The sequence below is a fragment of the Athene noctua genome, chromosome 1 (assembly GCF_965140245.1).
Source record: "Athene noctua chromosome 1, bAthNoc1.hap1.1, whole genome shotgun sequence".
NCBI lineage: Eukaryota > Metazoa > Chordata > Aves > Strigiformes > Strigidae > Athene > Athene noctua.
In genome coordinates, this window is record NC_134037.1 from 92,144,301 (window position 1) to 92,158,120 (window position 13,820).

General features: G+C 42.4%; 1 protein-coding gene across 2 annotated transcripts in view; it reads left to right on the plus strand.

Moving 5' to 3' along the window:
- LOC141969666 (visual pigment-like receptor peropsin) overlaps positions 1–13,820 on the plus strand; it is a 33,561-nt gene that overhangs the window by 1,690 nt on the left and 18,051 nt on the right. For both annotated transcript variants that reach the window (XM_074925691.1, XM_074925700.1), the window contains exon 2: positions 10,268–10,473. In XM_074925691.1, coding sequence (XP_074781792.1) covers positions 10,268–10,473 — 206 coding nt within the window. The remainder of the gene's footprint in view (positions 1–10,267; positions 10,474–13,820) is intronic.

Sequence of the window (13,820 nt, forward strand, 5' to 3'; positions counted from 1 at the left end):
TTTTGCCTGCAATTAACATCCTACGGCCAGTCTGTGTTCCTGAAGATACAGTCGTACCCTGTGGTGAGCCTTTGTATTCCTATATTAAGCAAGTGAGTGGGGTTTTGAATTTTTTTTTTTTCACTGATTTGGTGTGTGTGTGAGGGGGTATTTCTAATTTATTTATCTCCTGTCATAATACCCTTTCCCCTGTCATTCCAGCCTATCATCCTAGCAGTCTTTTATGCTGTTTTTTCCAACCTGGACACTTTTTTTTTTTTTTTTTTTTTTTGAGTTATAACCAAGACTGAATACAGCAACCAAGCAAGGTCTTGCTATCCATTCACATTAATATTTGCACTTCCCCAGCTCTACTGATCCATCTTAGTGTTGCCTCTGCATCACACTGGTAGTTTAAACTTCTTTCATCAACTGACCATCAAAGGTGTTACCAGCAAAGGTCCTAATGATGACCCCACATCTTCTAGCAAATACTTTTTAAAGTACCCAGGTGCCTGAGCTTTTAGGTTCTATGTCTATTGGTTTTTAATTGCTCCACATCCTTCTGCAGGCTTACAAGTGTTTGACATGTCATAGATGCTATTCTTGAAACTTACCACCAGATTCAAAATCAAGTTGTGTTTCTTGCAGAGTATATATAACCAGAAATAACATTATCATAGAATGGCTTGGGTTGAAAGGGACCTTAAAGATCATCTAGTTCCAACCCCCCTTGCCATGGACAGGGACATCTTCCACTAGCCCAGGTTGCTCAAAGATCCATCCAGCCTGGCCTTGAACACTGCCAGGGAGGGGGCAGCCACAACATCTTTGGGTAACCTGTTCCAGTGTTTCATCACCCTCACAGTAAAGAATTTCTTCCTTTTATCTAATCTAACTCTACTCTCTGTCAGTGGGGTACATGTCCTTGTAAAAAGTGCCTCTCCTGCTTTCCTGAAGGCCCCCTTTCAGTACTGGAAGACTGCTATAAGGTCTCCCCAGAGCCTTCTCTTCTCCAGGCTGAACAAGCCCAACTCTCTCAGCCTTGTCTTCATAAAAGAGGTGCTCCAGCCCCCTCATCATCTTTGTGGCCCTCCTCTGGGATTGCTCCAAAAGATCTATGTTCTTCTTACACTGGGGGCCCCAGAGCTCCAAGTGGGGTCTCACAAGAGCAGAGTAGAGGAGGAGAATCACCTCCCTTGACCTGCTGCCCACACTTCTCTTGATGTAGCCCAGGATATGGTTGGCTTTCTGGACTGTAAACACACATTGTAGGGTCATGTTGAGCATCTTGTCAACCAACACCCCCAAGTCCTTTCCTGCAGGGTTGATCTCAATCCATTCTCCACCCAGCTTGCATTTGGCTTGGGATTGCCTCATGCCACGTGCAAGACCTTGCACTTGGCCCTCTTGAACTTCATGAGATTCTCACAGGCCCACTTCTCAAGCCTGTCCAGGTCCCTCTGGATGGCACATCCCTTCCCTCCAGTGTGTCAACCACACCACACAGCTTGATGATGTTGGTAAACCTGCTGAGGGTGCACTCAATCCCACTGTCCATGTCACCAATAAAAATGTTAAATGGCCCCAGTCTCAGCACCAAGCCCTGAGGAATGTCACTCGTCCCTGCTCTCCACTTGGACATGGAGCCATTGACCGCAACTCTTTGAGTGTGACCATCCAGCCAATTCCTTATCCACAAAGTGATCCATCTGTCAAATACACATCTCTCCCATTTAGAGACAAGGGTGTCGTGCAGGACACTGTCAAATTCTTTGCACAAGTCCAGGTAGATGATATCAGTTGCTCTTCCCTTCTCCACCAACACTGTAACCCCACTGTAGAAGGCCACCAGATTAGTCAGGCGTGATTTGCCCTTAGTGAAGCCATGTTGGCTGTCACCAATCACCTCCTTATTTTCCACGTGCCTTAGCATAATTTCCAGGAGGATCCACTCCATGATCTTGCCAGGCACAGAACTGAGACTGACTGGCCTGGAGTTCCCTGGGTCCTCCTTTTTTTCCCTTTTTAAAAATGGGTTATGTTTCCCCTTTTCCAATCAGTAGAAACTTCACCGTCCTGCCATGACTTCTCTAACATGATGGATAGTGGCCTTGCAACTTGATTCACCAGTTCCCTCAGGACCCACAGGTGCATCTCATCAGGTCCCATGGACTTGTGCACCTTCAGGTTCCTTAGATGGTCTCAGACCTAATCTTCTCCTACAGTGGGCAGTTCTTCGTTCTTCCAGTCCCAGCCTTTGCCTTCTGCAACTTGGGTGGTGTGGCTGGAGATATTGGCAGTGAAGGCTGAGGCTAAAAATTCATGAGTACCTTAGCCTTCTCCAGATCCTAAGTAACCAAGTCTCCTGTTTCCTTCCAGAAAGGGCCCACATTTTCCCTAGTCTTCCTTCTATCACTGACATACCTATAGAAGTTTTTCTTGTTGCCCTTTACATCCCTGGCCAGATTTAATTCTGCCAGGGCTTTGGCCTTTCTAACCTGATGCCTGGCTGCTCAGACAGTTTCTCTGTATTCCAGGCTACCTGTCCTTGCTTCCACCCTCTGTAGGCTTCCTTTTTGGTTTTGAGTTTGTCCAGGAGCTCCTTGTTGATCCATTAATTAATTAAGCGTAGCGTAGATCTGGTAAAATGTGATGGAGATATGTATACCTTTTTGTAATAAGAACTTCTGAAAAAAATCTGTTAGTAATACATAAATCAGAAAAGTTCTCATGTCTTTTCCTCCTTAAAGGTCTACTGCTGTACGCCTGCAAGCACCAACCATAAAAATTTACAGCTATTAGTTTTATGTACACCAATAACTTAGGCTATCTGGGGAGCAGTAATGTGGCAAAACGAAGTACTCTGTTACACAGACAACTTTTTGCCCTTTTGGCAGCAGAGGACAAAGGCCAGTCCACGTGTTACCTTCCCAAACCTGCATTTCTTTAGGAGTCTTGAAAGACAATCTGCATTTGCAGAAGTCTATGGGTGCTTCCTTACACAAAGTTCCAAAGATGTTCATGTTTCATACTTGCAGTTTTTTGAAAACAGGTTCAGTGATTACACTTCTGTAACTGCTACATGTTTTCTTCTCCTTTAAATCTAAGTATGCCAGTGCAGCTTTTTGCGAATTCTGACATACATTTCTGATTGGTGTTAGCTCTTACCTAGAAGATAGGGTTCCTCTGAATCTCTTTATCTTCTCAGGATAAAGTCCAAAAACCCTATCTTTTGCCAAGTCTTCCCACAGTCATACATCTTGACAGAGGACGTGAATATCCAGGAACCATGATCTAACACATTTTGCTGAGATGAGGCCTCTTTGACTGTCCCCTTCTGGAAATTCTCACATCACAGGTAGTGCAGATGTCATATGTGGCAGACAGGACACTGATGTATGTGTCATACTTCATACACCAGACAGGCTGTATCAGATCCAGACAGAGGGGAAACCTGAGCTCAAAGCCATCTCTGGAATAGGTATCGCACACTAACATCACAAGCAAACCAGCATAAAAGTGCATGAGTGCATTTTGCAAAGGCAGATGGATTTTGAGATCACTGCACAGCTTCTTGGGATCTGAGTCACCATTCTATCACTCGCTTTGCTAATGCTTATGCCAGGGGACCAGCAAAGTGGGGGAAAAATGCAATGTCAATCCCATAGCAGTAAGCCATCATAGCATGCTTAGAGGGACTGTCTGCAGGTGATAGCAGCTGATGTGTTACCCTTCATTAGGTCAGCTGCATCAGCATCCCCTTTCTGAAGGCAGTGCTGTTTCTATCCTTTTGTTCCATGAGCTCAGAACTATCTTTGACAGACAGGTGGGAGCTTGTCCTGTTGCTAGAATTACATCTGACCTGTTTTTTGCCTATGCCCTAAGTGGTATAGTACTGTGGAAAATCTTTGTATAGTTTAAATTATTAGGTGACATTTAAAAGTACTCTCCACAGCTGCTAGTTAAGTCAAACCTAGACCTGGGGGAAAAAAAGTAAGAATTTTTTTCTTCATAATTATTATTTGAAATTCTTAAGTAAATTTTTCTTTTCTGCATTTATACACAATTTGTTCTATGCTTATTTTCCCTAGTTTCACAGTTAACTGGGACTGTTAGAGTGAATGCTTGGCATAAAAGAAAATTTTAAGTCAGTAGGACGGAATTATTTGTTAGAGAACAAGTTTCAACTTTTTGTGAGTGCTTGTATCAGAAAGGCATCCTGAGAGCATTACCAATCCTGTTAGAAAACTGTAACAGACCACACGACCCAAACATGCCTTTAAATGGCACACGTTTACAAATGGTAATAGTAAACTGTTATTTAATAAGTGGCAGAATAAACATTATTTTGGGACAACATTTCACAGATACATCTGAGAAGGTGGAAAGGAAACAAGCTAGTCGCAAAACATTCATCCACAAAATGATTGCATTTATTGAACAAATAATCTCTCCACACTTTGTCAGGTCTAGAACATGATGACTCTTCTCCTTCCTGCCAAACTTGGCAATATGTCCTGGGTAGGATATTGTGTATGTGTAATTAGCAGTGAAGACTAAAAACAGACAGGGTCACTTCACAGTTGCAATAGTTAAATGACAGCTTTACAAATTCTCTAGATTTTATTACTGTTTTAAATAGTGTTTTCTAGTCTGAAAATCTTTTACAGCAAACCTCTTCAGATAGACATTTATGCTTCTGTATAGGTAGTTGAACCAGTAACCGACTGCATTCATGCCTGCTCTACATCTAGATGCTCAGTCCAATTTCTGTCCTAGAAATAAGGTTATTTGCTGAGGGAAAAGTGTAGCTTGACTTGTGACACAGAGCCTTCACCTTTTGCTTTCATTTCTTTAATTCTTCCACTTAAGGCTCCCTGTATATTTTAAACTGCAGATGGGTGAGTTATAACACCTATTTTTCTAATTCATTCTTGTCAGATTTTACAAGTAAAGGCCATGCAACAATGTCTAATAAGAACAAGTCTAAGTACAAAGCATAATAACTTATCTTAGCTGGGCATGGGTGCATTCATCTGTTGGAAATACGAATGACCAGCTCGAAGCTATCGGTTCCCTTGTACCAAATTTAACTCTGCAAAAAACATAAATTGAATGTTAACAATGAAATTGCATGCAGCCTCAGGTGTTTACTGCTTGTTCAAAGACCATCTCAGGTACATGAGAGAAAAATAGGCTATGTCTGGAGACTCAGGTTGGAGTGATTTGGCAGAAATCTTTGTAGAATTGTTGTGTTCCCTCTTAACTATTCCCAGAGTTAAACAATCTCACTATTCTCAGTCATTTTCAGTGGAAAGATATTTCAGTATCCTTAATCACTCTTGCTGGCTACTTTTTCAGTGCTTTATTTGCAGAGGGTGGCAGACACGCTCTGATACAGGACTTTGTCAATAGGGTTTTGGTTCCTAACTACCACCAGCTTGCTTGGCAGCCTTCCTGTGCCTCCCCCAGAAATCACGGGTAACAGCACCAGCCTCCTTTGTGGAGCACTTCTGTGGATTAAAATGCTCTATTAGGGCATATTGTTCCAAGGGAAGGATTACTACTGAATTATATAAGGGCAATACAACATTTTAAATATTGCTCTTCATCCTATTCCTCCTGCCTCCCAATGTTTGTAAATGTGGTACCAAGTACTTCTCTGTGGGTGTCTGAGGAGTAAAGGTGACTCCTTAGCTGTTCATTATTTAGCATTTATCAACACTCTTTTAACCTATTCTACTCTGATACTGCCAGACTCAGAGCAGCTGCTCTCAGTCCTGCCCTGTATTAACAAATGTCAGTAACTGTATGTTGTCTGTGTATTTTGCCACTCCAGAGGGGGTAGCGTCTCTCGTTGATGAGCAGCCCATATCAGACAGCACTATAGCTTATGGGGGAAATATGGTGGTTCCTCTCTGGACCTTTGATGGGTGAAAGTGTTCAGTTTCTTCCCATCTGCTGGTTTTTCTCTCTCAGTCACATTCTGAGCTCAGTTGGAACCTGTCCTTTCTCAGTAGGATTACCTTAGGATGCTGGAGTTGGATTTGGGGTTGGGGTTTTGGTGGTTAGGGGGTTTTTTGTACATTCTTGTGAGTGAATAATGCTGGCAGCTTGCAAAAAATGAAATTTCTTCCCTCGGTTGTTTCTTTTCTATCCTCTGTTTTATTGAGATGCCACCTGGTGACACCAAGGTCTTATAGCACATGGAAGTTCAGAGGTTTGTTTGGGGGCTCTTGATCTGCTTGTGATCTACCCTGAGGCACATACTGCCTGCAAAGCTGTTGAGATCCCTGCCCTCACTGATAGCATCAGAGCTATTGCTGTGCTTCCTCTGCACTGCATTTTCAACCTTTTTTCCTTGTCGTGCTGTCAAGGTTTTGGGGGAGGGAGGTTGGTTGGTTTGAGGTATTCTTCTAGTTGGAGTTGGTTGGTTTTTTGGGTTGGGGGGGGGGGAATAAAAAATCAGCTGGTCAGTATAGCCAGCAATTCCAGACCAACACATCTATCTGATGGTGCAGAGATGAAGTGTTTCATGGTCACTGTTCTAGTTGATAGCGCTTTTATGTGACCACTGGTTTTGTTACTCCATGGTATACTGAGAATTGAGTTCCTTCGTATTTTTTTTTTATCACAGTATTAATATGGTCCACTCCCCAGACAGATCAGATATTTTAGGGACTGGAAATACCAGTGCAGGTTCTCCACCTGCTTTAGTTAAAAGTATGGTGCCTACCTGCAGAAGTCAGACTCACTCTGTAACCTTAAAACCCTCAATGCCTCCCTCATCCCCACTCTCAGTGTGTAAATATTGTCCAAAAAAATTATGGCAAATACTGTGTCTCTGTCATCTCCATCTAAAATGTGTGTTGTTGTTTTACAGAATATTTTGTTCAGTTTCTTCTGTAAGATGCTTTAACTGAAAACTCCCTTACCCTCTGGGCTAAGGGGAATTTGCTCTGTATATCCCCAGGAAGCGCACGTGTCTGACACTTTAAGGGTAGCCCTCCTCTCTATTACACTGCCATGACAAAATTTTGCTATTTACAAAGGAGGTGCCATTTTATTTTGTCTGCCATTTTAGCACTATGTCTTCATATTGACAGGGAAAATATTTCTATGCCCACTGTCTTGAAAACTGCTACTTTACAGAAGGTAGAGCTGACATGCACAAACAACAACTAACTACCATGTTTGCATTGCAGACTATCCTGATGAAATCCCAAAGCCGTCCTCCTCCAGTGCCCTGTTTGGCCTATTTATAATACCTAGATTCAGAGAAAAGTCAGAAACAAATCCTGACTTAAAGCATATACAGCCGTTGGAAATGAGACTAGATTAAGAAACATTGTCACCTAGTGGACAGAATAAAATGTATTTATTATTGTTGATTTTATCCTTACGAGACATATATACAATATATGTCTGTATCTCAGTGTATCATTACAACAGTGACTATTTCTAGTTAATACCATATGCCGATATGTCAGCTCTTCCCACTTCAAAAGCTCTTTAGTAAACCATGTGCATTTGCTAAGCAAGCCAGAGCAGCAGCAGCTTGGCAATTTTGCAAAGAGAAGTTATCAAAAGGAAATTGTTCTGCAGACAAAGCAGTTCATAGCGACACACAGAGATTGACCCATCAACCACCTCCCCTCCCACTCCAGAATATCCAGCATACTGCACCAGGTGGTAAGTACCCAACCTCTGGAGAACAAGCATCTTGCTCTTTGGCATTTCAGCTTGTGATACTCCCAGATGGCCTGGAGATTTGGAGGTAATTTCCTCCTCTCCCTCCCTAGCCAAATCAGCCTGGTGGCAAAGTGCTGGGTTTCTGACATATGGGGTTATTGATGCTTCTTGAAGGAAGGCAGCTGGCCTCTTGCTACAACATAAAACCATAAGCCATATTTCATCTCATGAGCTCCTTTGAATATCCAGAGACGCTGCGCAATGCCATTGTGTCACGTCCCTCTTCAGTATATATATTCACCTCTTGCTGTGTCAATATACAGCACCCTTACTCTGGGATATCTACTGCTTGCGCCTGAATAAAGGTCTGTGCATCAACTCTTTTCTCCCTCACCTGGTAGTTACTGTTGTACCCTAGCATCAACCCTGGGGAACAAAACCTCCAGCTGCTGGGTTCCTAAACCTGTCCTAGGCTGCAGATACTCAAAAGAAGTGATGTTTTGCTCCACATTTCCAAGGTGAAATGAGGCCACCTATGTCAGCTGTGGCAGAGCTGGTTTGGGGGTCAGAAACAGGAGCCAGCAGGGAGCCCGGTCCTGCCCGACCAGCTGCTCAGCTCCACTCCAGCAGCTGCCCTGAAGCCAAGCCCCATTTTCAACAGAGACTGACACTTATGAGTAGACATTCTATTAAAAGTTGTTTCCACATGTCTACATCATTCTAAAAAGTGGGATGCAAACTACCAAGGTCTTGCACTGATGTGTGGAGCAATAGCCATGCATATTTGGAAACTCTAGGTCTCTCCATCTAAGAGGCTGACTTTTACCAGATTTACAGTCATCTCCCTTGTGTTTTCCTAATATTAACTAGACATGTACAAGTCAGACATCTCTGTTCCTGGACAGTAAGAGAGGACGGTTGGTGGCCAGTCACGAGTGGTGTCCCCCAGGGCTCGGTGTTGGGGCCACTCCTGTTTAACATCTTTATTGATGATCTCGACGAGGAGATCGAGGGCACCCTCAGTCAGTTTGCAGATGACACCAAGTTGGGTGGGAGTGTTGATCTGCTCGAGGGTAGGGAGGCTCTGCAGAGAGACCTGGACAGGCTGGAGCCATGGGCTGAGGCCAGCTGGAGGAGTTTCAATAAGGCCAAATGCCGGGGGCTGCCCTTGGGCCACAACAACCCCCAGCAGCGCTACAGGCTTGGGGAGGAGTGGCTGGAGAGCTGCCAGTCAGAGAGGGACCTGGGGGTGTTGATTGACAGCTGGCTGAACAGGAGCCAGCAGTGTGCCCAGGTGGCCAAGAAGGCCAATGGCATCCTGGCTTGTGTCAGCAATAGCGTGGCCAGCAGGGACAGGGAAGGGATCTTACCCCTGGACTCGGCACTGGTGAGGCCGCACCTCGATTCCTGTGTTCGGTTTTGGGCCCCTCACTACAAAAAGGACATTGAGTGACTCGAGCGTGTCCAGAGTAGGGCAACAAAGCTGGTGCAGGTCTGGAGCACAGGTCGTACGAGGAGCAGCTGAGGGAACTGAGGGTGTTTAGTCTGGAGAAGAGGAGGCTGAGGGGAGACCTCATCGCCCTCTACAGCTACCTGAAAGGAGGTTGCAGAGAGCTGGGGATGAGCCTCTTTAACCAAGTAATAAGCGACAGGACAAGAGGGAATGGCCTCAAGTTGCACCAGGGAAGGTTTAGATTAGATATTAGGAAGCATTTCTTTACAGAACAGGTTGTTAGGTGTTGGAATGGGCTGCCCAGGGAGGTGGTGGAGTCCCCATCCCTGGAGGTGTTTAAGAGTCGGGTCAACATAGCGCTGAGGGATATGGTGTAGTTGGGAATTGTCAGTGTTAGGTTAATGGTTGGACTAGATGATCTTCAAGGTCTTCTCCAACCTAGATGATTCTGTGATTCTCTGTGATACAACTTTCTTTAAAAATAGATTTTAAAAGACTTTAAAGCTTATGAAATGTTTGTTCTGAATGTTCTCTTCATATAAATTATCAGGTGTGTTACCGAAAACTTTTCCTGTCTGGAACAGGCTTTGCTGCAAGTAGATCCTAGACTGTTTTAAGAGAAGACACTTAATCATATTAGCTGCACTTCTTGAGAGAGGACTGATAAAGCAGCTCTCTGGGTATGTGCGTGAGCTTCCAGTATCCGTTATTACTTACAACATACCTAAACAGCTGCAGCTTTTGGCAGATTGTTCATAGTCTCTGCTCCACTCTAGCAATTTTTCCTCCTTCTTTTTCTTCCTGGGTGTTATGTTTCATGGGTTTCATCTGTCCACTTAGGAAAAAAATACTCCTCTAGGCTCTTAAATGGTGGATCTTTAACAGATGCAGCAGCAGCAGCGGCTCTTTGTGTTTGTTCTGTTTCATTGATGGAGTTACTAACTTGTTTCTGCTTCTGAAATGTACCCAGCTACTTAAAAAGGCTTCATTCATAGATTTTCCCATGGTTAATCTGGTTTAATTTGTTTGTCATAGAATAAAAGCGTTATTTTAGAAGAGATGTTGCACATTTACACACTGTACTGCTTCTTGCTTTATTTGTTTTCTATTTTCATGGATTTATTTCTTTTTTTTTTCCAGGTTGGCTCTCTTGGTTTGGAAACAGCATTGTGATTTTTGTACTGTATAAACAAAGACATCTTCTGCAGCCCACTGACTACCTCACATTTAACTTGGCAGTATCAGATGCTAGTATCTCCGTGTTTGGTTATTCCCGGGGGATCATTGAAATCTTTAATGTCTTCAGAGATGATGGATTCATTATCACATCAATATGGACTTGCCAGGTAAGACTGGATTACACTTGGACAAAATAGGTGCAGCTATTTCTATGTGTATGCTGTGTATAGATAACCAGATAGGCTCAAAAGAGTAAAAAGAAATACTGACTGACATTCCAAAAGGACAGTGTTGTCTTCTGTTACACCCATAACTCTATGCATTTGACCAGTGTTTGACCAATTTTCAGTGACTGTTTTCTCTCTATTCACAATAGCTCCTACTAGTTTGGGTTTTTTACTTCATGTCATAGCTCCCACTCATGTTGGAAAGCTAAGGTGTAGGCTGTGCTCATCTTCAGCTCCCTTGAAGTCTAGCTGGTTGTTGGCACTTTAATGTTTGACTTAAAGCAATGTTGACTCCTACTTGACAAGGCCTGTAGAGCAAAGCCTCCACACAGCACTTGGCTATACCCATACATTTTAGCATACAACTTCCTGTATTAAATCAGTGGTAACTCTTCAATCTTACCCCTAAATTCGTGGTTGGTTTGTTGCCTGAGGTAAGATGAGTGACTTGACTTTATGGCACAGTCATCCCTGAACTTGGAGGCAGGTTTTTATTGGAGAACTTGGAAAATACTATTATTGTTAATTCTGAAACACACTTGGGTAGACAGAATATAAATCTATCCCATGGATAGACAGGCACAAGCTTTCAGTAGCATTTGTGAAAAAAATTATACGTACTGTGTCTATTACATGAGGGAATCAAAAATCTGCACATGACAGTATAGCCTACAGCAAGGAGTAAGAAAGATCATGATGAAGCAAAAGAGAGAGAGAAATAATCCTCTTGTCTTGTTTGTGGGGTTTTTAATTTTGTTTTATTTTATTTTAAAGAAGAAGTTGAACTATTGTGAAACATAGAAGAAAGAACTTTTACAGCTCCTGTCCCCTCCTTTTCAATACAAAGATTCAGTTTACCCAGAGAGGAAAACTTCCCACGGAGACTCTGACTAACATAGGAATTGTAGCTTGATCTAAAAAAATCATTATTTTCTGGGTTATAATGTATGTCTATAGCCATTTGGCTGAAAAGTGTTTATCAAAATGAAGCTAATTATTTCCTCAGCAAAGTCCCACTATTTCTCTAATGACAACACCTACAATTGCAATCTAAGGTCTGTTGAGGAGAACCTTAGAGGACACTTCATTAATTTTTTTGTTAATGGAAACCTTTGAAGTCATCAGATAAACAAAGACATACCTGCAAACTGTAAAATACACACCCATCTTCAGAATTAAAGATTCCCATTTTTACCTGTTTCAATAAAGGTTGAAGCTATGATTAAGAAAGGAAAGGTGAAATATGGATCTCCATGTTCAGTTCTAGCTTTGCTGCAGGCTTCCTATGTAAGACAGAGCTAGCCATTCAGTGTGAAATCCTGAACCAAGATCTGTGGCATAATTTAACATTACATTCATCCATCAGGATGAAATAGGTAACATTAAATGACCCTTCTGCCTTCCTAGTCCAAGCTCTTCCAGAGCCCAGTCTATGCTGTAACTCCTTTTTTTGGGCTGTATAAATAGCACACTCAGGAATCTGCATGGCAAGGTGTGATATGTCCGTATGTTTTGATTTGCATGGGAGCCTTCTGTCAGTAATCCTCTGTAGTCTGTAAAAGTTATATTTATCAATTCAAATAGGAACCAATACTGTATTAAAGCTAACTAAAAGTTCGTGATAACCTGGAATTTGTACTCTGAATCAATAAATTGAATTCGCTGTGACTGTTTGAGTGGTTGAGCTCGTTGCGGCTTGTTGAGAGAAAATCATGTAGGATTCCTGTTTCCATCAAGACTTTGTTCTGTGTCAGGGGTCCCAAAAACATGTTTAAAACCTGACACATCCATCTTCTTGATTATTAAGTGTGATAAAATTAAAGCCAGTAATGAAAAAGTAACTTCTGGAAGTAGAGTGGCTGTTTATAGGAAGAATATTCTGCAGAAATAGTGGGAAGTTTCTGTGCATAAAAAAGATGTGAGCGTTTCCACATGTGTGTGGACAGCCAGCACAAAGGTTATTCTAAAGATGGTCAACACTGAATGATGGTAGGGTTTTGATTTATTGGGTTTTGCTATTGATGAAATGTGTTACATTTGCAGTCCAACCAGAATGGCCTCACATGTGGACATAAGGAGTGAGGAACTTGGTGCCAGGAAGGTAAAGCCCTTGCTTTCTGTCACAGCTCTCTGAAATCTGTGTCTCTTGTTCCACTCACTGCACTTAAGCTCCTCAGCAAGTAGCTGTGATGACAATCTGGGCTGTTGTACACGTGAACATGGCTCTTTCCTAAACATGGCCCATGTGTTTTCCCTGACTTGGTTTGTTTTGCTGAGTCCAGAGAACGGCCTTACTTAGCTTTCTGTTATTGTCTGTTTCACTACACGTTTGCTCCTGTTAGATCAGCCAGCTTCTGCTGTCAAGTATGCTTAGGGAAACTATTTTTCCAAGCTAGCCTGTCATTTCACTTTATGAAGAAATTTCATGAGCTCGCCTCACTTAATCCACATAATTATTTTCCTCTCCTCTGACTCAGGCCTCCTTCTGTGCCCTTGGGTAATACTTTTCAAAATTAAGGTTCACCATTCCCAATTAGAGGCAGTGGGGAGAAGACAGAGAGATACTACTTCTCCTTCAGAACAGCCTAGTCTGTGAAAAATCTCTGTTACAAAAGACGCATCTCCAGCTAAAAGGACCATCTTGCAGCATACCTGTTGGATGAGACAGATATGTGTGCTCCTGTTCTCCTCTGTATAGAACAAACACCATTTCTTCCCCATGCCAAACATTATTTTTCTTTTTGGAGGTCTGAGAGAGCTCTCCTCTCAGGAATGAGGTTGTATGGTAGGTCTGCATCCAAATGCTGCACCTGATGAATGCTGTGTACAGATATGGTTTTCCAAGGGTGCCTTTTGGACTCTGCTTTCACTTCTTGTTTATCCATTCCCTGCTCTACCACTGTATCTTAGTTCTGATCTGGACAGAGGAAGGACAGTTAGTCTCTAACACATTCAGTTTTTAGCCTTTGGTAATACTATCAGTAAGTAAACTAGTTCATATAGTAAAGTTCAGGTCAGGGAATGTAAGTCACTGATCGAGAGCCACCTGTTCCCCCATTGACTGTATTTCTAGTGAAGAGCTACCTCAGGATATATTTTTGTCTTTCCCATATTTTTTTTCTATTCATATGTTCTGCTGAACTAGAAGTTGCACCGAAACCTTTACATAACACTGCATGCAAATGTTCTTACATGTAGGAAGTAGAGAAATATTAATTCTTTGCAGGTAAACACCACATTTTCTTCTAAATCTTATTAAACAACCAGTAGAAAGTTTTTCCTTTATC